This window comes from Danio rerio, chromosome 24, assembly GCF_049306965.1.
Source record: "Danio rerio strain Tuebingen ecotype United States chromosome 24, GRCz12tu, whole genome shotgun sequence".
Classification (NCBI taxonomy): domain Eukaryota; kingdom Metazoa; phylum Chordata; class Actinopteri; order Cypriniformes; family Danionidae; genus Danio; species Danio rerio.
In genome coordinates this window covers 41,060,606-41,088,525 of record NC_133199.1, presented here as the reverse complement: position 1 = coordinate 41,088,525, position 27,920 = coordinate 41,060,606, and the positions used below count along the sequence as shown (strand labels likewise).

The window sequence follows — 27,920 nt, the reverse complement described above, 5'->3', positions numbered from 1 at the left end:
CATTAAAAAAAAAGAAACGAAGAATAGACTTGGGTCTATTGGTGTGTGTGTGCACCATTGCATGCAAGGTTTCTGTATTTATAAGCACCTCAGAGGATATTGGGGGTCGCGAGTCACTGGCATTGTGATTTTGGAGGTCAGGGGCTGAAAAGTTTGGGAACCCCTGGTCTAGAGCACCGTCTGCTGGTAAAAACTAGTCTAGAGCAGTGGTTCTCAAAGTGGGGGTCGGGACCCCCTGGGGGGTCGCGTAACAATGACAAGGGGTCGCTTGGTGATTTCCAAAACTCAAATAAGTTTTATTAAACTATTTGAATAACCATGGGTCCCACTTTTTATTAAGTGTCCTTAACTACTATGTACTAACATCACAAAATAAATACAATGTACTTACTGTGTTTATAATGTATTTGAGAACACTTGTGATGCTTTTGAGTTGGGATAGAGGTTGGGTTATGGACAGGTTTGGTGGCATGGGTAGGTTTAAGGGTAGGTTAAGGTGTAAGGGATGGTCAACAGTGTATTTACAAATGTAATTACAAAAGTTAATTACAGATGTAATTACATACATGTATTTAATCAAGCATAAGAACACAGTAAATACACGTATTTACACAATAAGTGCATTGTAACAAACTATCAATACCTGTGTAAGTACATATTAGTTAAGGCAACAATATGATGTGGGACCAAACAAAATTATTATTATATTATTATTATCTATTATAAACAAATAAAAATCAGTCATCAGCCTTTACTTTTTATATTATAAATTAATAAATGAATATAAAAAATATATATGGTTAATAGACTGTTGCATTTATGTGTTGTCAATGTGCTTATGTTTATACATGCCTATAGTTGTGTCTACAAGGTTTATATATTTATATAACCACCTTGAAAAATGGGGGTCGCGAGTCACTGACATTGTTAATTTGGGGGTCGCGGGCTGAAAAGTTTGGGAACCCCTGGTCTAGAGTGCCATCTGCTGTCATAAACTAGCCTAGAGCACCCTCTGCTGTTATAAACTAGCCTAGAGTGATGTCTGCTGGTATAATCTAGCCTAGAGTGCCATCAGCTGTTAAAAATTAGTCTAGAGCGCCGTCTGCTGGTAAAAACAAGCCTAGAGCACAGTCTCCTGTTTAAAACTATTCTAGAGCGCCATCCACTGTTAAAAACTATTCTAGAGCGCCATCCACTGTTAAAAACTAGTCTGGAGCGCTGTCTGCTGTTAAAAATTAGCTAAGGGTGCCAGCCGTTATTTAAAAACTAAGCTCAAATAGTTAGAAAATTTTAAACAATTTTCAGAGAATCAATTTTTCAAACATTTTTTTTTTTTTTTGCCACAGCTCTAAAAACATCAACAATAAAACACCTGAATTCAATAATAGAATGCTTCTGAAACATTAAAGATCCTGAACCTTCAGAGTGTCAAAATTGCATAATCAAATATTCAATTTTCATCTCCTGTAAAAACATTCATCTCTGTTTTTAAAAAAATAAACATTTATGATCCTGCAAAAATGCGTCCACGCTCACATGCGCACTCACGCACACACACTAGAGTCCGAGCGGCGTCTCGGCCTGTTCACTCAGCTGCATGGAGAGGTAGTCAGCGGGACGCCTGACGAAGCAAAAAATATGCACAGAATGAGCCATGTTGACATGACATGCTGGGGTTTCATCATCCAGCGTTTTTTTCATGGTGCTATGAGGAATCGCTTGAAAAAACACACAACACAATCTGTCCTCACCTTTTTTTGTAGAAGTAGATAAAGAGAGCAGCACCGAGAGCAAAAAGCAGAAGCGCCACCATTACAAGACCAACCTGAAGCGCCACTGATGACCCCGCTAAACACACAAACACACACCAATATAAACACCAGACTTCTACATGATATAAACAGTCATGTGACATTAACATATGTTAGTGTGTGTATGTGTGTGTTTATATATATATGTGTGTGTGTATATATATATATATATATATATATATATATATATATATATATATATATATATATATATATATATACATACACACACACACACACACACACACACACACATATATATATATATATATGTGTGTGTGTGTGTGTGTGTGGGTGTAATTAGGCACGTGATTACCTCCATGAACCTGTCGCTCATGTGCAGATGAACACTGGAGCGTGTTGTTGTTCAGTGCTTCAGTGATTAGCTCCCTCTGTTGGTCAGAAACGGCAAGAACAGATCCGTGTGCAAACAAATGAGCAGCTTCACAGGACACATTCACATCTAGCAGGAGGAAATCAGTCATTAGCAGCTGCATCTCCAACATGTTAACACCAATAATGAGTCTTAGTATCTTAGTATCTCACCTTTAACATGTAGCCCTGAGATCCCACAGTTACACAACTGCTCCAATAAAACTGCTAATCCATCCTGCGCACAATCTGACAGAGGTAAACAACTCAGTATTATTAGAATAATCACCTATTAAAATGGTCGTTGTGATGTGCTACAAACAATTAAAACATGCTAACCAAATGGTATTCAATTTTAAAATGATATTAAAAATTATCCTAACATGCTAATTCAAACAACTCTGTTATGCTCCTCATATATTTTATGTACACCCCTGGCATTGTTCTGTATATGTAGTTCTTGAATTAATAATAATAACAATAATAATAATAAAACATCCTTATTCAAACTCCCCATACTAAACATCACAGCAACACATTGCTCATACTAGCCATGTGCTATGCACAATAGAAACATGCTAGCAGCATTCTAATTCATGTGACGCAATATTAATTCATTAAAACAACAAGCTAATCATGTGAGAAAACAACATGCCATATACTAGTTTTGTCAGAAATGCTAGAAACATGCTAATTAATCGTAGAAAAAATGAAACGAAAATTAAGAAATGCTAAAAACAGGCTAGTTCATCCTAGCAAAATGCTAAAAAGCTAGAATTACACAAGTTCCAACTAGCAATAATCAAAAATCAACAAAATATGCTAAAATCTGTAGTATCGGTTAAGAATGTGCTAAATCATCTTAACAGATGCTGGCAACATGATAAAGCATGCTAACAGCTCTGCTGAAAAAAAAAAAAACAGCCTGGGGTGGTTGGCCGGTTTTAGCTGGTTGACCAGGCTGGTTTTAGAGGGGTTTTTGGCCATTTCCAGGCTGGTTTTAGCAATTTCCAGTCTGGTCTTAGCTGGTCAGGCTGGAAAATGACCAGCAAAAACTAGCTTGACCAGCGTGGTTTAAGCTGGACATAGCTGGTTTTGGCTGGGCTCCTAGCCTTGATAGGCTAGCCAGGCTGGTTTTAGCTGGTCATCTCCCAGCCTGACTAGCTAAGACCAGGCTGGAAATGGCTTTTTTTTCAGCAGGGAAACTGCTACAAATGGCAGCAATGAGCTAAACATGCTAGCAAAAACAAATCAATAAAAACAAATATGCTAGAAATAGGTTCCATGTGCTAAAACATGCGTAACAACATCCTTAAATGCGGTCTTATCTTATTTTATTTTTAATTTATTTTAATTATTTATTAACCATTCCTTTAAAACCCAAACAAAACGGCTTTAAACAAAAAAATACTTTAAACTTAAATGTTCTTTATGTTTCTGTGGAAGTTAATTTTTCAGGAGTGTTTGATGAACAGGAAGAACCGTTTTTATTTTAAATGATTTGTAACAAATGTGTTTACTGAAGAGAATCCTGCAAATTCCTTATACAAGAAAAGGTTTGAGAAACCTGAAGGATGTCACATCATTGTGTCATTGCGGTATTTTGAATAGTCAGGGTGTGCTCGGCATGTCTGTGCTTGTGTTATGAATTTTGACACATACACATACAATTTCTGATGAGCTGTGACTTACAAAACAACCAAACCATCATTAACCTTACTCACAAAAACTGATTCATGTTATAAATGTGTAAAGAATACAGGATTTTTAAAATAAATATTTTTGTATTATATATATATATATATAAAAATATTATATATATTATTAATATTAAATAGATTTTTTGTTTATATTTTATGAATATACTGAATTACTTTGTTTATATATTTAGCAATTTTGCATTCATTTACCTCACGAATCTGCACTCATATAATTAGCAATATTGCTTTTATCTATCTAGCAATTTTGAATTTATACAATTAAAAATTTTGCATTTATTTATGTAGAAATACTGGATATATTTATCTAAAAATCTGAATTTATACAATTAGCAATTTTGCATCTATTTATCTCATAAATCTGCATTGATATAATTACCAATTTTGCATTTATTAATCTAAAAAAGTCTGCATTTGTATAATCAGCAGTTCTGCATTTATTACTTTTCATTCTATTGAATAACCAGCATTTCTGCATTTACTGTCTACAGTAGCATGCCGCAATTTAGCATTCACATACAGCAGTTCCTCAGAAACACTCACTGTGGGTGTCTCTGTGCCAGTATTGATCGTCTGGCTTTAAACACAGATCCACAGCGCTGGAAAAGGCCGGATCCGGGCAGTGATTCCGGAGACGTGGAGTGGATGGAGACGAGATCCAGAGTTCAGGCCCCTCTGATGCACATCGAGACAAAGACAGCGCACTAATCACACAAAAAACACATCCCAAATGTCATTCAGTGATTCAACAAGAAAAGGCAATACACACACGGAGTGATCATTATACATAGCAACTGTTTGTGCCTAGAGAATTATGTGCTAGAGTAAGAAAGGGGAGTTTTTTAGAGAGAGTTTCTACAGGTGGTTTGTCAAACCCACTCACCTGTGTGAAGCTCATTTCATAAATGCACAATATTTTTGGAGATGTTGAGTGATTATAAGAATCATCTGGTGCAAATATGCAAAAACTGGTGTAAGTGTTGGTTAAAGTGTCAGAGGAATAAAAGAGTGCGTTTTCTACAGGTGGTTTGTCAAGCCCACTCACAATTCATAAATGCACAATGTTTTTTTTTAAACAACATAAAATCTCAAGGTGACACGGTGGCTCAGTGGTTAGCACTATAACCTCACAACAAGAAGGCCGTTGGTTCGAACCCCAGCTGGGTCAACTGCCGTTTCTGTGTGGAGTTTGCATGTTCTCCCCATGTTGGAGTGGGTTTCCTCCGGGTGCTCCGGTTTCCCCCACAGTCCAAACACATGCGCTTTAGGTGAACTGGATCAACTAAATTGGCCGTAGTGTATGAGTGTGTATGGATTTTTCCCAGTACTGGGTTGCAGCTGGAAGGGCATCTACCGTGGAAAACATATGCTGGAATAATTGGCGGTTCATTCTGCTGTGGCGACCCCTGATGAATAAAGGGACTAAGCCGGAGGAAAATTAATAATTGAATAAAATCTCAAACAAACCTGAAGGGCGTGAAGACGAAGCGGGTTGTGTTGTGCTGGACAGTTTTTAGTATCGTTGGGTCTTCTGAAAAAATCAGCCAGTCCAAATGATGACATTTGCTCCCATAAACGCCTGATCCTGATGGCTCGAAACACAACAGCACTGCAGCAACATGACCGAGCACCGGCAAACCCTGATCTGCACAAACACAGCAAACATCTCAAATTTAGACATTTTAGAATTTATTCGTTATTTGATTCTGTCTTCATCTCACTATAAGAACAGTCTCAAGTCATATTCTATTCATTCCAATCCATTAAAATACTTTACTGCTGGCGTTTCAAACTGCTGGTCCTCCTCCCTCCTCCTCCCGATGTCAAAAATATAATGAGATTTAGCCTGCCAAAAAACTTATTTTTGAACCCACTATAACTGTTGTGCAGTCACGTCTAGCCACTTGTGATTTTGACCCGCCACCTAGTCGACATTTAAAGTACTGCATTCAGATTAGTTTTACTTCCATTATCTCTAAGTAACACACAAATGTTTTTATTCTGGGGATGATTTAAAAGTTTAAATATACAGTTGAGGTCAGAATTATTAGCCTCCCTTTGACTTATTTTTTAAATATTTCCCAAATGATTTTTAACAAAGCAAGGAAATTTTCACAGCGTGTTTGATAATATTTTTTCTTCTGGAGAAAGTCTTATTTGTTTTATTTTGGCTAGAATAATTAATTAACTATTTTTTAAAAACCATTTTAAGGTCAAGATTATTAGCCCCTTTAAGCTAAATTTTTTCCGATAGTCTACAGAACAAACCACCGTTATACAATAATTTGCCTATTAAACCTAATTAACCTAGTTAAGCCTTTAAATGTCACTTTAAGCTGTATAGAAGTGTCTTGAAAAATATCTAGTATAATATGATTTGCTGTCATGGCAAAGATAAAATAAATCAGTTATTAGAAATGAGTTGTTAAAACTATAATGTTTAGAAATGTGTTGGAAAAATCTGCTTTCCATTAAACCGAAATTGGGGAAAAAATAAAAAAGGGGGCTAATAATAATTTAGAGGGGGCTAATAATTCTGACTTTAACTGTATATATATATATATATATATATGTGTGTGTGTGTGTGTGTGTGTGTGACGAGACTGTACGAATGAACTGGTTTCCATCATTGAGCAGTAATGCACATGTTCTGAGTGCTGTCATTAGAGATTTTCCAAACACTCCTGATATTGTTGTTGTGGATGAAGTACTGAAAAACGTTCTGATTATGGAAGTAGGCTGTTGTTTTGACTCATACATGGATCTGTGCTATTCAGAAAAAATGCTGAAATATCAACCATTAGTGAATGCTCTGAAAGTGTGTGGCTACAACACAAAGTTGGTGGTTTTAATTTACAGTAGCCTTGGGCATGTTCATAAACTGTGTGTGAGAGGACTACAAATTGCCGGACTCAGTAAAAAAAACTCTAAACAAATTGCAAAGTATTGTTCTGTATCTGCAATAATAGGCAGTCTTCATGTGTGGAGAAGACGATGCCATCTCTATCCTTAATCCATTTACTTAATACTGCACGTAAAATGGATTGAGTGTCTAGTGCCACGCAAAAGATCATCAATGGTTGCATTCTGCTTTTATTGTGAAACATTATGGGCTCCTTACGATTATTTGGATGCTGTGTTGTTTTAATAGTATTAGTCATTCCAAATAAAATGAATCAAGTGTGTGTGTGTGTGTGTGTGTGTGTGTATTTATTTATATATTTTTTTCTGTTTAAAGGAGAGCAGATTTGTTCAGCACATTTCTAAACATGATAGTTTTAATAACTCATTTGATGACAGTAAATAATATTTGACTAGATATACTTCCATACAGCTTAAAGTGACATTTAAAGGCTTAACTAGGTTAATTAGGTTAACTAGGCAGGTTAGGGTAATTACGCAAGTTATTGTATAATGATGGTTTGTTCTGTAGACTATCGAAAAAATATATAGCTTAAAGGGGCAAATAATATTGACCTTAAAATGTTTTTAGAAAAATTAAAAACTGCTTTTATTTTAGCCGAAATAAAACAAATAAGACTTTCTCCAGTAGAAAAGATATTATCAGACATACTGTGAAAATTTCCTTGTTCTGTTATTAAAAAAATCAAAGAGGGGAGAATAATTCTGACTTCAACTTTATATTTTACAATCATAATACGTGTCTATAGGACGGAACATCGCTCAGCCGTTAGCACAAAGGCCTCACAGCAAGAAGTTCACTGGTTCGAGTCCCAGCTGGGCCTGTTGGCATTTCTGTGTGGAGTTTGCATGTTCTCTCCGTGTTAGGTTAGGTTACTTTATTTATCCTCGACGGTAGATTTCAAGACTTCTGATTTAATAACTGTGCCACACACACAAAAAAGGACATAAAGACATAAAACATAAACATACAAAACACTTATAAAGAATAAATAAATAATCACTTCAAGTGTCCATCCACTCAAATAAACGTATATTTTACACTCTGATCTCTGACAATCAGGGACTAATCTGAAGGAAAATGACAGAATGAATAATACATGTCTATATATGTGTTATTTATAATTAACTAATTCCCAAAGCAAAACTGTAAAGTACACAACCTGGTACATGTGAACACACCCTTAGACACCACAAACAAGCCTAGGGAAGAAGAGACTTTCAAATCAAACACACACACACACACACACTCACCAGCTCTGGAATCATTGGAGATCAGGTACATGCCGTCCGCTCCTGTGCTGCCTCTGATCGGGACGCTCCAAACTTGATCATCTTCTCCAAAAAACACCAGAATCAGTCTGTTCAGAGGGGTGGACGGCGGACCGCTCAGCTCCACAAAGAAGCAGTCCTGCGATCGGTTGTTTCTAGAAAACCCACTCCACTCGCTGATGATCAGAGCCCCAGGGGCTTGTGGAGGACACGCATTCGGCTTTCTCGGTGTTGGAGCTGCGACCTGAGCACATGTGTAGGAATAAAGACACATGCATTTAACAGGGTTTCTGCGGGTCTCACCAAGCCAAGTTTAAAGGGCACCTAAGGTAAAAAAAAAATCTACTTTTCAAGCTGTTTGGACGGACATGTGTGTTAGTATAGTGTATAGACCGTCATATTGAGGTGATATAAACACACTCAGTCCTTTTTTTCTCAATTTAGCAACATAAAAACAGTGGACCAATTGGTGCGTTTTTCAGACCGTCTGCAACTTGACGTAGGAGTGTGCCCCGCCCACCAATATTAATTGACAAGCACGTCATCATATCCTCATATCCCTTGCTCTATTGTTACGACTGGAGTTTATTTATTTATTTATTATTGCGGATTGTACTCTGTCCTTTTCTTTTTGTCCCGCCTCCTTGTTTTTCTGTTGTCTCATAGGCTCCCATACCGGCGTGATTCCCTGTTCTGATTGGCTGCTGGTCGCAAAAGCATGTATAAAAAGGGAGGGAGGGATCTGACAGCTCATTTCTGTGCGTTCGGAGTTTGGAGTGGAGCTCCTGGGTTACCCTCACCCCTTCGGCCGATGACCAACAACCAACATTGAAAATGTTCATCTGATTTATGTACAATGCAGTTTGTACAGTAATATTTTCTCTTTTAGTATATTTATTATATGAGAAACTTGCTTTGTTTACCAAATAAAGTGAATCTAATTAGATTCGCAATTTAAACATGAAATAAAAGTTAAAAATGTATTACTTTTTATTTCACTAATTAAGGTTTTAGTTATGATACTCCCAAAATAATTCCACAGAAATCCGCAGATTTTAACCAAAATTCTCCGCAGAAATAGCAGAAAAGATTCCATCTGGCCCTGGTAATTAGTCTCGGTGTACAAGCTCGGCACTTGAAGCTAGCACACAGTTGTCTGTAAAACTATACAAAGACACAAATGATTGTGTACACTCTGCTTGGTCTGTGTCTGAGTCGTACATGTACAGCTGAATTCTGATCCTCTCACTTATGCTGCTTCTCAAAGCCTGTTTGTTGAAAACACAGAGCGGGTGAGCTCTTGGCTCCGCCCCCTTGCTACGTTGGGAGAGAAGCTGAAACTAATTTTCATGTTAAGCAACACACCCCTAAAACAGCGAGCTGTGTAAACGCCCCCAACATGACACTTTTTAACACATTATAATAAACACATCTCTGTGTTTTAAACTGAACCTAAACTGGCACACTCAGAAGAACCATAATACTAATATTAAATTATAAAGAAGGGGTAACTATGTGCCCTTTAAGACTTTTTAAGACCATTATTAGGCAAATAAAAAATAAAATAAAATAAAAATTTCGAATGGCACGGTTGGGCCAATAAAAAAGATCTTAACTTGCCTCATTGAAACAATTTTAACAATTTTTCTTTCGCTCACCATGAAAGCGCTGAGGTTGCGTTTGCTGTTGCTGCAGCGGCTGAGAGACTCGTCTGTGGCTAAAGCGCTGATGTCCTCCAGCAGAGGGAGTTGTCCTGGAGACAGAGCCTCCATCAGCTCAGGATTGAAAGTACTCTTATCAGAGCCACGCCCACGGTAAACCACTGCATCCAGCAAACCACTGAGCATGCTATCCATATGCTCCTCAGATTGTGAACCCCTGCTGCGGTACAAGGCTATGGCGTCCGGCCCGTTCTGAATGGTGTTGGATGAGATTGTGATGTCAGGGGCCACCTTAGAGCTGCCGATCTGAAAAAAGAGAATAATAATTATAGATAGATATGCAAACCTTGACAGCGCAGTTGCTAGGCCATTCTGAGTGGTTATGAACATTCATTTGATGATTTTATTAAATATGTTATGATATTTTTTTTAATCCAGTGTGTTAAAAAACAGTGCTGTTGCGAGGGGGGCTTGATCTTTTGGAAAATGTTGCACTTAAAAAGATAGGGGGTAGAACATTTATTTTGTTGCCCACGTACTTAGAATTACCACATACATCACGCGTATTCCACTTAACGCAGCTCTTGTGTCAAGGACTTAAAGGGTCACGAAACACCAAAACACATTTTTTGAGCTGTTGACAGTCGTATATGTGTCCCACACTGCTAAAAACACTATCAGGACACATATATCTCACTAAAAAGTGAAAATTGGTTGTTTTTGCGTTATTTCGAGCAAATTCGTACATCCGGTTTGAAACGAATTTTTGAAGCTGCGTCACGGCCATGAGATCTTAGCCTGTATTCCAGCATGCAGACTGGACGTCAGTACCGTATTACGTCTCTGAGTGTGCTGCATTAATGCATGAGTAAGGCTTGGTTCAAACCAATCAGCGCGCTCTATTGTGCAACTTTATTATTATTCATTAATGTTACAGTGTAGACGACAGAGACGCCACGTTGTGTTGGCAAAACAAGCGTGCAGTGTTGCTTTCATAATTTACTGCAGTCAAGTTTTGTTTTCATTTTCTCTCTGTGAGAGCTCAGCTTACCTTGCATGTGGATTACAGTGTACGCGACGCACGAAAACAATAACTTACGTGTCTAAGCAACATTGTTTGCCCGAGAGCTTTTCTCTTCTGCAAGAAGAGGTTTTGCTGCTTGTCTCCTCTTAATAAAGACACGGCTCTAGTTGCTGTGGATTGTCCTGTCTCTACAGATTTGGTAAGTGAGCGATCAGTGCTCTTTGTTTATTCAGTTTGTTCGTATCGAACTAACTATTACACCGAGTGTAAACATGTTAGCACTACAACCAAACTATTACCGTCGTGTAGGATCTTCACCGTATTTTGTGAGCAGAATAACACACGCGGCTTACCTGCTGAGTGCATCTAAATTACAGAGAAATGCAGAGTTTATTTTTTTCTCTCATTTGCCATGCGGTATCAAACATTGCATGAAAAATACACGCTCAGAGCAGTTCCTCGAATCAAATTTCTCGTTTGTCACGAGGGGCACAAATGTGTTCCCTGAATGAAAGAGCAAAACTGCAGTTAAAGTCCAACATTTAATAATTTGGCAAATAATTCGATTACAGATGTCCATGTAAACACAGTCACTTTGTCCCCGTGGGTTACACCGGTCACTTGACGCAGATGTATAAATCAGGCTTTGTCAGTGAACTATGGGGAACTATGGGGACTAATAAAAATTAAATAAATAAATAAAACAATCGTTCATTTATTGTAAATGAGTTAAAATGTTCAGTTACACTTGACAGCCCTTTTTGGTATTTCACAGAGAGTTGACTGGACTGTTGCATCTCGCCAGGCTATTGATTTTTTTACTCTTTTAGCTAGACAAGCCATTCTTATCAAATGGAAACAGGTGATTCCTCCATTAAATGACATGTGGATCCGACAAATCTTTAAATATATAATACTTGAGAAATTAAGATGTTAACTTGCAGGATCTGTCAAATCTTTTTACAAGACCTGGAACCCTGTTTTAGCCTATATCAAAGGCTTACCCTGTTCAGTTGATATCAGATCTAATACATGGTAAATAATTGAATAAAGGAAATATTGACTCCTTGAACTTTTAATATTTTGTTTTTGCTCTTATTGTAAACTTGCTCATCTATAATTTTTTAGAAGAATTTCTTTTATTTTAATTTATTATATTTTTTTCTTTCAGAGGATATGTTTGTTTATAATTCATACATTTAATTTATTTTATTTTGAGGGGAGAGTGGGAAAATAAGAAAAATAAGACAATCTGTAATTTTTCCTATGTTTTATTGTATAATATGATGTATTGTCTCGTTAAACACCAATAAAAAAAAAATCAATTAATCAAGATTTTGTTTTTAGGCCAAATCGCCCAGCCCTACCTTATCCCTTTCAACCCTAGCAATGCCCCTGCTCCGAAAACAATAACCAAATTTGCTTTTAGAAATTATAAACATCCAAATCTTGCAGTTTGTCACTTCCACCTAAATGGATCAATGATTTTTTTTAACACCACCTTCAGTTCAATACTACAGTTTCTCATCAAATCTTCTGACCAATCAAGATACTTCACATCTGCTTTTCAATTGTTGTGCTGTAGCTCAACCGCTCTCACTGGCAGAGCTGTGATAAACACAAAACGCTATTGGCTGTTTTTCTTTCAAATGGGAGGAGCTACTCTATGTCCCGCCCTCTTCTCATGTTTCACTTGAGATTACTTCACATATCGAATAAAAACTGCACTTTACAAGATCTTTAATTGGAACTTAACCTCATTTGCATCACATCTGTAAGTATGCATGAACTCACCAGGAAATATCCGTCATCATCAGTGTAATATCCATTGAGCTCCAGTCCATAATATACTTCTCCATTAAGTCCATTGATCATCACCAGCCAGATGAAATCCAGTGACATACGGGAGCCGGACGGATGCCACAACTCTATAAACTCCTCATCCTCGGCTCCTCCAGGTGAATCGGTGTTGATCTCATTCAGCAGGAAATCAACCTGGCTGTGAATCGGGGGCTTGATGTGTCCAGACCCTTCAAAAGTGGCTGAAACAACAAGCCCACATCAATAAATACCACAGTAATTTATAATCGATAGGAATAGTAATATAAACAACCCAATACTGTACAGTTTTTCTACAACTATATGCTTTATTATACTACCATTACGCCACAGTTTACTGTAGCAAAAGCTAAAGTATACTACAGTATTATTAGTTTGTCTGATCACTATAGTTAATACTACAGTATGCTGAAGCATTCATTAACAAGGTATTATAAATAGTATAATCTATATATATATGTATACACAGTATGATACACTTTACCATATTGTGATTTAAATACAGGACAGAATTAAATATACATTACTATGGTATTCTTCCATGTGAGAGATTATATGAATATGCTCCTGTTAGGCTTGTTATTGTTCGCATAACAAGTGTTGAGGAAAAGATTAATTTTATATATGGTAATGAAATCACGACAGACTGGGTCAACTGACCAATCAGAGCAGAGTATAGCCATCAAAGTAGAGTGTGGATATTATGGGAACATTTATTTATTTACCTTGGACGTTTGTAAATATTTTATAAAAGACCTTCAAGCATTTATTCAGCGGAATGAACCACCAGCATATGTTTTTACGCAGCGGATGCCCCTCCAGCTGCAACCCATCACTGGGAAACATCCATACACACTCACACACACACATACACTACGGACAATTTAGGGTGTTGCAGCTGGAAGGGCATCCACTGTGTAAAACATATTGGATAAGTTGGCGATTCATTCCGCTGTGGCAACCCCTGATGAATAAAGCGACTAAGGCTAAGGAAAATTTATGTATGCGTCACAAATTATATATAAATTTAAATATCTATGCAAAAAAAGTTTTGTGCGTTGTGTGTATAATACACACACACATATAATGTCAAAACAAACTTATTTTGGATGCGATTAATCTTTGCCCGCCCTAGTATTTACTTTAAATGACTATAGTATATTGAAAATAGTTAATATATTAATCATTACTTAATTTATTTCATTTAGAGACTTTTTTTATTAAGATTTATTTTTGGCCTTTATTCTTTGCCCTTATTAAGTGGATAGGACAGTATTTCAGACAGAAGCCGAAGAGGGAGAGAGAGAGGGGATTTTTTTTTCTTGAGCCGGTGTCAAGAAATTGGGTCCCACTGACAATTGGGTCCGCCTAAGATCCTATTGGTTCAGTGGAGCTTTAATAGGTATATAATATATATATACTGTATATATATATTATAACGCTCTTTTAAATTACATAAATTTAAAATGTAATAAATTTCAGTGCATTTATAATATATATATATATATATATATATATATATATATATATATATATATATGCACACACACACAGAGTATATATATACAGTATATATATATATATATATATATATATATATATATATATATATATATATATATATATATATATATATATATATAAATCAGGACTCGAAATTGCGACCATTTTGGTCGCATATGCGCCCTAAAATTAATCTATGCGACCTCATAATATATATGGGAGCATTAGTGCGACTGCAGATAATGGTTGTAGTGCGACCTGTTTTGATTTTTTGCAAAAACGTGCTGAATCGCTCTTCTTATATTGGTTCATATTAGCTGTCATTCACTCACGGTATTCAGATGTCAGATGACAGGGAAGGAGCTTTTATGACCACGGGAAATGCAAACGGCTGAATAGTGAAAACTTAAAGCATGCAGGTTTGCAAACTCCACCTAAAGTTACGGCGCAGATGAGAGCGATCATGACACGTCACGTGGTGAATAATGATCCGCCAGCTGAGATCAATCGAGTACGCGCTTCTTGGAGAAGGCGCCCGAATCTCGATGCGTTGCGTTTACTGCGTGTTCAGGGCAAATGTCCGCTAAAAGTCAAATCTAATACTGTACATATCATCGCCAAAGAAGCTCGCCTTTATTAAGTTTACACTGAAACTGCGGCTCATAACAAAGACCGGTATTGGGCCGATGGTCACCGCAAGAATCCTGCTCAACCTGCTCATAAATTGGGTCGGCTGACTCGCCAGCTTTTCCACTAACACAGAAAAATGAAGATCATCTCAGACTGAACCTTTAAATTGACACAAACTGAAACCAAAACTTTTAAAGAGTGATAGAAGTGAGACTTTACTTACTTTCTTTTGTCTATTCTTTTTTGAGGTGTATATTATAATTTTTTTATTTATTTACTGATGACTGCTTTGCAGCTTTCAGCATTGAATTGAATGATTTATTATAATCTTTTGTTTGTTTAGTAGCAGAAATATTATTTATTAAATTGACATGCATATAAAAACAGCAGTGCAAAATAAATTTTTCTTACTGCAATGCTTCATTTTTGTTTGATGCAAACTATACAATTATTTTTTATAAAGTAACAGACTTTTTATAGCAGATAACCTACATTCATGCACATTCAAGGCAGTATCATAATGAGAAATGTAATTCATTGTTACTATTATTGTCATTTTTTATCATTATTAATATTCTATGGCCTAATTATTAGACATTAATTTTGGAATTATTGCACACAAATATCAAAGTCTTCGCAGCTTTAGTTAGATAGTTGTTTCTGGTTTTTGTCAGTCCTATTAATGTTGTTTTAAAATACAATAAATCCCTTAAAAAAACTATTTGCAGCGGTGCTCTTTAATTTTTGGTGGGTGCTCCTAAATTTTTTCTGGTGCTCCTAAAATTGTTTTGGTGCTCCTAAATATTTGAAGTTGGGAGCACCGGTGCTACCAAGTAAAAAAGTTAATTTCGAGCCCTGTAAATGCACTGAAATTTATTACATTTTAAATTTATGTAATTTAAAAGAGCATTATAATTTCGGATACTGACGTACAACTAAAGGCATATGTAAAGCTTTTATTTTTGATAGCCTACGACGTGCTACGACTGCTTATGTAAATATATAATGTTACATATAAATACAAAAACATCAAAAAAGACAACATTTAATGTTTACAAACGTTTCAGTTATTTGAACTAGAATATCTTTAGTAACTTGTAGTTATCGATATTAATGTTACTAATATGATTAGTCTTGTTAAAATGTCAAGACAGAATAGACTATAAAAAGCAGCAAATGTGATTATAATTGCACTGTGGAGAAGTAAAATAGTTTTTGATCAGGCATTCAACGCAGACAATCCATTGGGGTCCTAAGCAGACTCGATTGCAGGGGGGACTCGATTTCTCACCACACCAAGATTCGAACTCAGGACGCCCTAAAGTGCTGCTGCACCATATGTCAGCGCACTAACCACTAGGCTATTGCGCCAATATCATATGAATAAATATGGTTCTGTTAAACATACTCATCAAGTAAAGCGGACAGGACTGAAACCAAACGCAGTCATTGGCTTTTCCGGGACTTCTGGGTCTCGACACAAACAGTTCTGGATCTCTCGTCCATTCGGCAACACCACATCGACTGGCATGAACACCTGCTGTCAGGAAACTGCAGCACACAAACATGAATAAATGTTTACTAGAACACACAGTAAATCCTACTGCACTCTATGGCACGTGCTGATCACCTTTCTGCAAGCATGAAGGCTTTTCTCCCTGGTATGAGAGTCTCTGTCAGGTTGTTTCCGGGCATGTGTGAGGAGTCACCATAAACGAAGGCATCAATTGGCTGCTCATGGCTGAGGGGGCCGTCCTTAGGGAAGTCTGATGCTGAGCCTTTATACAACGCCAATGCAGCAGTCTGTGGCACTGAAAGAGCACATAATACATATTACATAACATGTTTATCAATTTAAAAGCTATATTTTGAGGAAAGATACATTTAGAAAATACCTGAAGTGAAATAAGCTAAAAAAAAGAGAAAGAAATTAACCCTAATCATATTATTTTAAGAACTTAATTTATTTAAAGGGAACCTATTATGCAAAAATGAACTTTTATAAGTGGTTTAAACACAGCATAAACAGCCTTGAGTGATAAGCAGCCGTCCGCCATTAGGGTTAATTAAAATTTAAGCTCAATACAAGTATCTTGCTAAATAAATAGTCAAATATTATGTGCCGTCATTGTGGCAAAGACAGAAAAAGTTTAGTTATTGGAACTTAACCACTTAAACTCTGCGGACCCGGTACCGTCATCGACTTTCACTTTCAGATTTAAAGGGCTAGCGTTGCACCAGACCCCCGTAAGTGGTTTCGTTTAAAAGTGTAGAATCTATATTTTATGCACATATGCATCCCTTTGGTTTTTATTCGACTGTACAAAAGTTATTTACACTTAAATACACAGTATTTTAGATTCCCGAGCTAGGTATTTTACATACAGGCAGGTTCATTTTCATATTTTACATAAGACACATGTACAAGTTATAGCTCGAATGAAAGCTCCTGCCGGTGCTCATACAGTTCTAGCATTCTTTTTACTGAATGATATTCATATGCCAAACAGTTGTTGAATGAATTGTGGTGTTTCCATGGCGCAGAAATGTAAACAATACATTCATGATCAATAAGCAGCCCCAGATAGCACAGACAGCTGTCATCTCTTACCTTATGCTGTGTGCTTCAGGGCCATTCTCCTCTGTTTTTGAGGTGATGTGCATAAGCAATCCTATTATATGTCTGATGTGGTCCAAACACAGTGAATTATGTTTGATAAAACAAAAAAATAGTGAAATATGAAAACAAGGATCGGTCTCTGTATCTTGTACAGCACCTCTCATCAGTTGGAATGCAATAACTTTTGCATAGATTATGGTAGAGACATTTTTCTTTTTTCCTATGATTACAGACATGAGCAGGAACCAACAAAATTAATTACAGCACGCTAGACCACACAGAACCTAAAAGGTAGACTTTCAAATTTGAGTTTATAAAAAAATATATAAAAAGCACCTCTTTTTTTAGGTGTTTATTATATCACAGACGACATATACAGTTATTTTAAACACTTTCAATAGTGTTTTATGAAAATTCAAAGGGTTTTCTTTAAAATGAGACCAAATTTTTGCATTTACACCTCTGCATGTGGATTTGGAAAGCTTTTAAATTTGGGTAGGCAAAATCCAGGCGGAAATGCCCAAATAGCAGCAGAGTTTAAGTGGTTAAAGTTTTTATGTTTAAAAATGTGTTCAAATGCAAGCTGTTTTCATCAATTTGACATTTTGTTTAATTAAATTAATCAAAAAAAGCTAAAAATGGAGGAAAATTTATGGTAAAACTATTATTGTTACCTTAAACATATCTAAAAAAATATTATATAAAATATAAAACATACTTAAAAATTATTTTGGGGAGAAAATGACAAATAAATACTAAATAAAATAAAAAAATAAACTAATTTTTTAAAAATAACAAAGAACAAAAATAACTCATAAAATATAATCACAACCACTAAAATTATATAAATTAAAACAATTATAATAACACAGTGCTTTCCAGAGGGTTGAAATATAGCTGTGGTGGTAGCTAAATTGAAACACACGTTTTACCAACATGACATAAATAGTTAACTATTTGTGACAAACAAAACATAATTTGGTTTTAAACGCTGTTTTTTTCATTATTATTTGTTTAACCTTTTTTCTTTTCAGTGCATTAAAGTAAAAAAGACTGTGGAAATAAATTTTTTAAAAATCCACTATTCCTCTTGTATGCTATTCAGGAGCCATGTGCACCCACCGACAGGTCAAATCTGCTTCTCTCTATCTCTCATTCGGGCGTACTGAATAGCGGTGTTGTCGCACACGTACTGTAAAGCGGGAAGGGGAGGTTGAGCGCGCATACTCAAGAGCGGTGTTGTCGCGCGCCTACTGAATCTGTCTTTTACCAGATTATAGTCATATGATCATTTTCCTTAAAACCCATCTCTATCTAAGTGAGTGAGTGAGTGATTAAATGTTGAATGTGATGAGTTTTCAACAATACAAAATTGAAACTTAATTTTTTTACATGGTTTAATAATTTTTTGTTATTAAAATTGAAGTTCCTGTTTCAAAGCTTACAGATAGATGGCTAATTTGTATGTCATTGACACTTTTGGCACTTTTTTGGAGTATTTTCATAAGTTTTGTTTTTCCTGTAAATGATTCAATAAATACTGTACCGTGACATTAATGCCGAGGTATTACCGTACCGTGAAATTCTGATACCGTTACATCCCTACAGGCTAGTGACGTTTGTCTGTAAATCAATAGCGTTCAGCTACGTGTCTAGCTCCGCCTTTTGGTACCCTTTTGTTGTGCTAGGCACCCTTTGGAAAGTGGTACGGTTCGCTTTTTGGTACCTTTATACAGTGAGAATGGCCATAAAAGCATATAATATTTATTAAATATTATTAATATAATATAAATTATATTATATTTTAATTAATATAATAAATTATTTTATATATTAATATAAAAGTGGGACCAGAAATGACATTGCAAATACGTTAAAAAAGTGTCTTTTTTACCTGTCAAAGCAGCGGTATTCACAGGTACGGTGTAGAATCCGGTTTCTTTAGCGCTGAACTCGACACTCAAGCTAATCAGATCTGTGGTCACATCATAAAGCACCAAAGTGAAGGATCCGTTTGCCTTCCCGACACTGAGCTCCACAACACCCTTCTGCTCTGACCCGCTAATATCCACTTCACTGATCCAGATGTGTGCAGGGGTCGGCGGAAGGCACTGATTGACCCAACCGGGTGTGGGAGCACCAGTGGAAAACGTCCAGAAGTTTCCAGACTCCCAGCAGCGCTGAATAGACTCGTCCCCCTCCAGAGCCGATTCATCCTCCAGGTATGGAACCGAACCGGGAGTCAAAACTGAAGCAAGACCATCAGCGCCTTCAGAGGATTTTCGAGAAGTGTATACAATAGCATCCACCAATCCGACTCCAGAAACGTGTCCTCCTTCAGGAACTGGAGCCCAATTGGGTCCGTAAAGTGCGATGGCGTCAGGCCCGTTCTGGACAGAGTTGGGTGGGAGAGAGATGGCAGGACGGGGCTTTAGTTCAGCAGATCCTACCAGGAAAAAACCTCTCTGATCTGTGTGGTGTCCTGTTAAATCAATGACCCGGTAGGCCACATCACCGTTGCCATTATAAAACACAAGTGTGTATCCGTCCAGAGACGTAGGGTTTGTCCCGTTGTAGTAGAGCTCCACAAATTCCTTAGTGTCCAGTTTGGGGTTGTCACAATTCACCTCGCTGATCATTAAACATGGGGCTGTGTCTTTAAAAAGGCATATGAGGGTCAAAAAGGACAAGTTGAGTTTGATGTGCATGATTGCTGCCCGGCCTGAAACTCTCAGCATGTCATGCAAAACTAAAGCTGGAGAAAAACAGAAGAGAGGTTATTCTTTAAAGGGGCGGTTCACACAAAAACTACAATTCATCATCATTTGTTCCAACAATCTTTGAGTTTTTTTCCTCTGGTAAACACAAAGGAAGATATTTTGAAAAATGTTAAAACCTGTAACCATTGACTTTAATTGTATGATTTCAAAACAACATAAGCACTATTTATTTGACTGTGGGCAATGTTGCGGAAATGTACACTTAGCCTACTCCAGAACTATTGAAATAATTACTCAAAAATAGCTAATTATTCAATTAATTGGAGTTGTTTTTTGTTATTTTACTTATATAGTACTATAGTATTTACAACACTTTGTTAATAAATGCTAAGGCATGCGGTAGTATTAAAGAAATAGTTCACCTAAAAAAAAATGAAATTTACTCACTATATACTCACCCTCAAGTGGTTTTATATTACATTTGTGTTCTTTTATTCTATTGAACACAAAGGAAGATATTTTGAAAAATGCTGAATCCTGGAACCATTGACTTTAATTGTATGATTTCAAAACAACATAAGCACTATTTATTTGAGTGTGGGCAATGTTGCGGAAATGTACACTTAGCCTACTCCAGAACTATTGAAATAATTACTCAAAAATAGCTAATTATTCAATTAATTGGAGTTGTTTTTTGTTATTTTACTTATATAGTACTATAGTATTTACAACACTTTGTTAATAAATGCTAAGGCATGCGGTAGTATTAAAGAAATAGTTCACCTAAAAAAAAATGAAATTTACTCACTATATACTCACCCTCAAGTGGTTTTATATTACATTTGTGTTCTTTTATTCTATTGAACACAAAGGAAGATATTTAAAAAAAAGCTGAAACCTGGAACCATTGACTTTAATTGTATGATTTCAAAACAACATAAGCACTATTTATTTGAGTGTGGGCAATGTTGCGGAAATGTACACTTAGCCTACTCCAGAACTATTGAGATAATTACTCAAAAATAGCTAATTATTCAATTAATTGGAGTTGTTTTTGTTATTTTACTTATATACAGTAGTACTATAGTAGTTACAACACTTTGTTAATGAATGCTTTGGCATACGGTAGTATTAAAGAAATAGTTCACCTAAAAAAAAAATGAAATTTACTCACTATATACTCACCCTCAAGTGGTTTTATATTACATTTGTGTTCTTTTATTCTATTGAACACAAAGGAAGATATTTTGAAAAATGCTGAATCCTGGAACCATTGACTTTCAAAGTAGTAAAAACAAACACTATGAAAGCAACCCAGGCTCATTCTGATTACAAAGCCCTATATACATTTCGGACAGCATCAAATACGCTCCAGAAGCTACGTTTTTTTTTTTTGACCACCAGAGGACACTGTGTACGCTTTTAGAGATCTAAAATTTCTCTTGCGAGTGCCATTAGCGCCTGCTGTTCTCGTCTAAATCCACCAGAGGCCATTGTCGACTGACTGAATGACAGACTGACTGTTTGACTGACAGACCGATACCACCACCCGCCTCCCTCCCTAAACTCAACCGATAAAACTATTAAAGCTGTAGGTTCAATTGGGCTGAAGACAAGGACAATGGAAGGGTTTATACATTTCTAAAGTGTTATTAATAATGAAAAAAAATCTGAGAACCAAATGAATGATATTCCTTTACAGAACAACTCACTGAAATCAACCATCAGTCCATTTTAGAAATTGTTTGGGATGCATTACTTATTCACTCTATTTATGTTTTATTTCAAGGACAGTTAATGTATGTTTCTGGTAGAATGTTCCTTATATTTGTATATAAATTGTATAAGCTACTAAAATGTCACAAAGTTTTAAGCCATGATTAACAATGTCAACTAAAGTTTACAACAGCATAAAAAAAATATTTAAAAAAATAAAAGAAATAAAGAAAAAAGTCCCTTAAGGAGAAAATAAATGGGATTTTCACTTCCAGAACTGTTGCACTAGACATCCGAATAATGAACTGGACTCTTCATATTGCTATAGTAACGAAGAACTAGATCTTAAACATCCACTGGACTTTAAGCTAAACTGAACTGAATTGTTGATATCAAGAATGTTAATTGTTGATATCAAAAATTTAATTGTTGGTATGAAGAATACATATCCTGAGAAGGAATAAAAGTTAAAACGGCTTGCCATAATTTCAATCCTACCTCAGTATATGTATAGCTGCACAGTACGCTAACACTAATTTTCTGAATGCAAAATTTCTATACATTTTAACAGGGGCGGACTGGCCATCTGGCAATTCTGGCAAATGCCAGAAAGTCGGGCCATTTTTTAAATGTGGGCCGGTCACCTATTTTATTTATTTATTTTTTCATATGTATTGTTTTTTAAATGTAGGCAGCTTTTATCTTGTGCGAGATGTGAATATTATGATGATGATGATGGTGATAATAGTAAGAATAATAGTAAATGTTAAGCACCCTGCTGAAAAATCCTGCTTACACCAGCCTAGGCTGGTTGGCTGGTTTTAGCTGGTCGACCAGGCTGGTTTTAGAGGGGTTTTGGCCACTTCCAGGCTGGTTTCCAGCCATTTCCAGCCTGGTCTTAGCTGGTCAGGCTGGGAGATGACCAGCTAAAACCAGCTTGACCAGCCTAGCCAAGCTGGGAGTCCAGCCAAAACCAGCTATATCCAGCTTAAACCAGGTTGGTCAAGCTGGTTTTAGCTGGATTTGGCTGGTCATTTTCCACCCTGACCAGCTAAGACCAGGCTGGAAATGGCTGAAAACCAGTCTGGAAGTGGCCAAAACCCCTCTAAAACCAGCCTGGTAGACCAGCTAAAACCAGTCAACCAGCCTAGGCTGGTTTAAGCTGGATTTTTTAGCAGGGCATTGACCCAATTGGCAACAACCGGCTGGTTTCGAGATGGGCCGACCCAATCTGAGGCTTCTCAGATGTAATCAAAATCTGGCAAGAATGTCAAACAAACAGTAAGTGAAAAAAAAGGGAAATGCAGTCAAGTCAGATATTGCCAAATACATAAAATTTACTGAACTGGTCTCGAAAGGGGTCAGTGTGACGGTGCAGTAGGTAGTGCTGTCGCCTCAGAGCAAGAAAGTCGCTGGTTTGAGCCTCATCTGGGTCAGTTGGTGTTTCTGTGTGGAGTTTGCATGTTCGCGTGGATTTCCTCATGCTATAGGTGAATTGGGTAGGCCAATTGTGAATTGGGTAACCCAGTATAATGGGTTGCGGCTTTGAGGGCATCCGCTGTGTAAAACATATGCTGGATAAGTTGCTGATTCCCAGATTAATAAAGGGACTAAGCCGGAAAAAAAAATGAATGACATGATTGCATATATAAATGGGTTGCTTTTGTTCCAGTCACATACATTAAATGTTTAAATATCTCTTAAATAAGGTACTGCTTATATAATTTTACCATCTGTACACCAATATTGTAGTGAATGTGCATGCCCTTGGGTGGGGCTGTGTCGGTGTGGTAATGTGGGCTGGTGTGGCTACAGTGCCAGGGCTGATTTTTAGTCCCAGTCCACCCCTGCATTTTAATGAGAGTAGTGTGTAACAAAATCAAATGCAACATGCTCAATCTTAGAAATTAATTTCACTTATTTTCACATAAACATATGTGAACAATCTGAACTGTTTATAATTACGCATTCATGTTAGTCAGGCAACAGGATCACAATACTTGTCACTTGTCTAATCCATTATACACTTCATGCAGTATGATTATATGCCACTCAAAACATACAACACGATCATCATTACGTCATAACATGCATTTTAAAGTATTGTTTACAGATTTTCTGGGAACCATGCTGATGGGTGCGGAGACTTGTTGCACACTAAAATCTGGAAAACATCAAGAAACAAATGACGATCGCGTCAAACTAACATGTATTTACTTCACAACTTTCCACTACGAAAGCATTGTGTGTTGCTGAGACTTTAAAATACATTCATCTACAAGATATAGTAGGCTACTTTGCCATCACAAAAGACACGCTCGATTTCGCAACTGTAAAAAAAATCACAGAACACTCGATCCGAGAAAGTGACAAAGAACAATCGTGAGATCCTCGCATGAGATCGGTTTAACGGAGAAGTGTTGCTTACCGCGTGTCCCGGTGCCTGTTTATGGGATCTGGTAGAGTTTGGTGGAGTTTCAGCAACTTTTTATTTGTGTGGAGGAAGAAGCGATCCGATCCGATCTCTTCCACGCGAGTGTGGGCGGTGTATCTGGAGTACTCACGCACATTCCCGGAGACATTAATGCTAGCCTAATTTACTTCCCAGAATGATGCCTCTGTCCTTTGTGTGCTATTGCTTCACTCTGGATGCATCACTGGTTGAGTTCTAGTACACAGAACTATTGGGACAATTACTCAAAAATAGCTACATATTAAATCAACAACACAAACAAAAAGTTGTTTTTTGTTATTTCGGTTCATTCCGTTGTGGCGACCGCTGATAAATCAGAGAGTGAAGGAAAATGAGTGAATGAATGTTTTTGTTGTTTTTCTTTTTTGAACTTCATCATTTATTTTTGCTCGCATTTAGTATTTTAATATTAAAATACCAGACTACCCTGCTGAAAAAAACAGCTTAATTCAGCATATGCTGGTTGGCTGGTTTTAGCTAGTCAAACATGCTGGTTTTCAGCCATTTACAGCCTGGTCTTAGCTGGTCAGGCTGGGAGATGACCATATAAAACCAGCTTCAACCAGGCTAATCAAGCTGGTTAGTCATTTTCTAGCCTGACCAGCTAAGACCAGGCTGGAAATGATTAAAACCCCTTATTATTATTATTATTATTATTAAAACCAGACAACCAGCTTAAGCTGGTTTGAGCTGTGTTTTCTTTCAACACTGGTATTTTAATATTAAAAGACTAAACGTGAGCAAAAATAAATAATGAAGGCCAAAAAAGTAAAACATCAAAAACATTAATTAATTTTCCTTCGACATAGTCACTGATACGTGCACTTTTATCTGCCAGTGCCAACTACTCTAATTGTTTTTTTTTACTGTTGCAGATTTTTAATAAAATATTGACATCTGTTTTTTAAGCATGTGTTAATCTTACAGATGTATAAACACCAACACTCTTTTGTTGTAGACTATTTTTCAAAGAGACTAACAATTTTAATACTAATAAAATATTTTTTTTTCTTAAAACCTTTTTTTTCTTGTGTTCTCAGTGTAAAACCATACACCTTATCATGAATTACTTATTCAAATATATAATTATATAGCTTACAGGCCCGTAGCCATGCTCGTGAAAGGGGTGGTTATTTTTTCTCAAAAAGTGGACCTTTTTGCAGATGTTCACCTCATTTTCTATTTAATTATGAGGTTTAAATACTGCATTTTAGTGACATATTAAGCAATACTTTTTTGCTGGATTAGCTTGTCGGATGGTCATCATAACGAGAAGTTTTGATGTACCAAAAACATTTCTTAAAGATTAGAATAAAGAAATATATATTTTAAAATACTTTTTATACAAATGTATTACATCACCATTAGAAAAAAATAGGAATTGTTAAAGTTTTAATATAAAAACTCATTTATTAAGCAAATAACAAACTAGGCCAGCACATTTAACTTTCCTCAGTCGCTGAATTTGGGGCTTTCGGAACCTGAAGTCACACCGAAGCAACAGCTGAAGCCAGCTTCAATAGGTTATTTTCATAGGCATTTTTATAATTTATTATGGTATAGCAGTCAAAATAGGACAAATGAGCTCATGTACGGGACAAATTCTGGGTAAATTCTGGAGCTTTGTCAGTGAGGGTCTTTCGAACCAACTGAACTCCTCTGGCTACGGGCCTGGCCTACTAAATCATACTGAATTTAATATTTAAATGTATTTAAAATGTAATCCTAAAAACTGGCTTAAACCTGGTTATATTTCATTAAATTTCTTCCATAAATCATAATAAAATGTATAACAGCCATTTTTAGTAGAGAATAATGAAGACCTGAAGGGCGGGAAATTTAAAGCTGTACATACCTTAAATCACCGTTTGTTTTGACGTCATCTAACTAACCGAAAATTTCGCCGTTTTTACGTTTTATCAATTAATCCTAAGTGAATTATGAAATGTGTGAAGGTAAGTAGGCCTTAAATCTGCGAAAACATTTGTTAATGTACGTCATTTCAAAATGTAGTTTACATTTAGCCTACATTACACATTTTTGCAGATCCTGTCATCCAAAAACAAGAGACGGACTTCAAATACTTCCTGTTTAAAGGTCAAATGTGGCTCATGGATTGGCAATTTTTCATCATCTTCACAGTTTGTAAGCTTTTTGATGAACTTATATTATACAAATACATTAATTAAGTCGGTTAATTCTTAACGTTACTCCCAGAATTCTGTTGGCCATTTCCCACTGATAAGAAAACGATGATTAAAGACTTTATCTGCACCAGCTGTTGTGGTAAGTAAACCCTATCTCATTTATCAGTGTACATCACTTCAAACGTTAACCTGTGTTCTACATGGGGAAACTAACTTAATTCTTCAGTTCGAGATTTGAATGCTAAATATCAGGCCAAAAATGCCTTGTAGTCAGACTTAAATGCTTAGTTTCAACACCAGATGTCGCTGTCTTCACAATGTTAATTGTGTATTTTGATTTCCGTTAGAATTAAATACCACCTTCTGTTTTACTGTTTCAGAAGTGTTGTATATGTCAGAGATGCAAAACTAGGGCCTGCGGGACAAAGTTGGTGACCTTAAATTAGTTAGGCCTGCCATTCCATCAGAGAAGAAAGGGAGAATGATGGGGATGCTTTAGGTATTTTCATTTCAAATTTCGTGTAATCTTTTATTTGTTTGTTTTATTGTTAAGCTACAAAAAAGCTAACTGAAATTAAATGTTTTAATTTAAGTGCTGCAGTTTAGTTTCAAATGTACACACAACAGATAAAAGACAATGAAGAGATTGGGTGAGGAAATCAAGACAAAGGCAGATTCTGCTTGACTAGTGTATTCAGCATTGAACTTCACTGTTTTATAAATGTGTTTTTGTTTTTATTGCAATAAGTTATAATTAAAAAGTTATACTGCATTAGTTAAAACAATTCATGTTTTCTATTTATTTAGAAATTTTATGAAATAAATTAGGAAACATGGCAACTTTAATGTACTATAGGTTGGTATATTTATTTTCGGCCCACGGCTATCAATGATATTTGATTTTTGGCCCTTCATTCAAAAAAGTTTGGGCACGTGACAGCTAGAGTCATCTTAAAACACTGGAAAACTCCCAAAATTCCAGAGTTAAAAAAATGGGCCAACATAATGACTAAAACAGCCTCGTATGAACGTTTACTTTACAAATTACATAATATAGACAAAGCAGGGGTCCCTGTATGTATCCCAGTGTTGGAAGCTTTTTGGTCTTATGTGACAATGTCTTGTAATACAATTTTAAACTACTCACCAGGTTTTCCTAATAATATTGTACCTCTGTCCTAGTAACCACTGTATTCATTTTGGCTTTACATTTAGTAGGCCACAAGTGATCATTTGTAATATGTGTTTGTATTATTTTGTCATGAACCAGAAGAAAACAATAAAAAAACTTGAATTAAAAAAAAAAAAAAAGTTTGGGCACCCCTGCTATATGTCTACTAGGACTGGGCGAAATGACAAAAATCCCATTTTACTATTTAAGTCATCTCAAATCCAGTTTATATCACATTATATTGTTATACCTTTTCTAAGTAATAGTTTATATATATATATATATATATATATATATATATATATATATATATATATATAT

At 36.1% G+C, this 27,920-nt stretch overlaps 1 protein-coding gene across 2 annotated transcripts; it reads right to left on the bottom strand.

Annotated features, from left to right (window-relative positions):
* Positions 1-699: 699 nt before the first annotated feature.
* On the bottom strand, positions 700-26,374 carry si:ch211-183d21.1. 2 transcript variants are annotated; one of them, XM_073941106.1, is made up of 13 exons: positions 26,137-26,374; positions 19,267-20,127; positions 16,383-16,563; positions 16,161-16,303; positions 12,575-12,822; positions 9,754-10,062; positions 8,078-8,339; positions 5,369-5,546; positions 4,445-4,605; positions 2,358-2,432; positions 2,128-2,274; positions 1,752-1,848; positions 700-1,621 (listed from the first exon to the last, which is right to left on the bottom strand). In XM_073941106.1, the coding sequence occupies exons 2-13, from the start codon at positions 20,108-20,110 to the stop codon at positions 1,558-1,560; spliced, it is 2,709 nt and encodes a 902-aa protein (XP_073797207.1). In that variant the 5' UTR covers positions 20,111-20,127; positions 26,137-26,374; the 3' UTR covers positions 700-1,557. The 2 variants fall into 2 exon arrangements, with proteins under 2 accessions (XP_073797207.1, XP_700108.4); XM_695016.10 differs by lacking the exon at positions 26,137-26,374 and adding an exon at positions 24,237-24,361.
* Between the last annotated feature and the right edge of the window lie 1,546 nt (positions 26,375-27,920).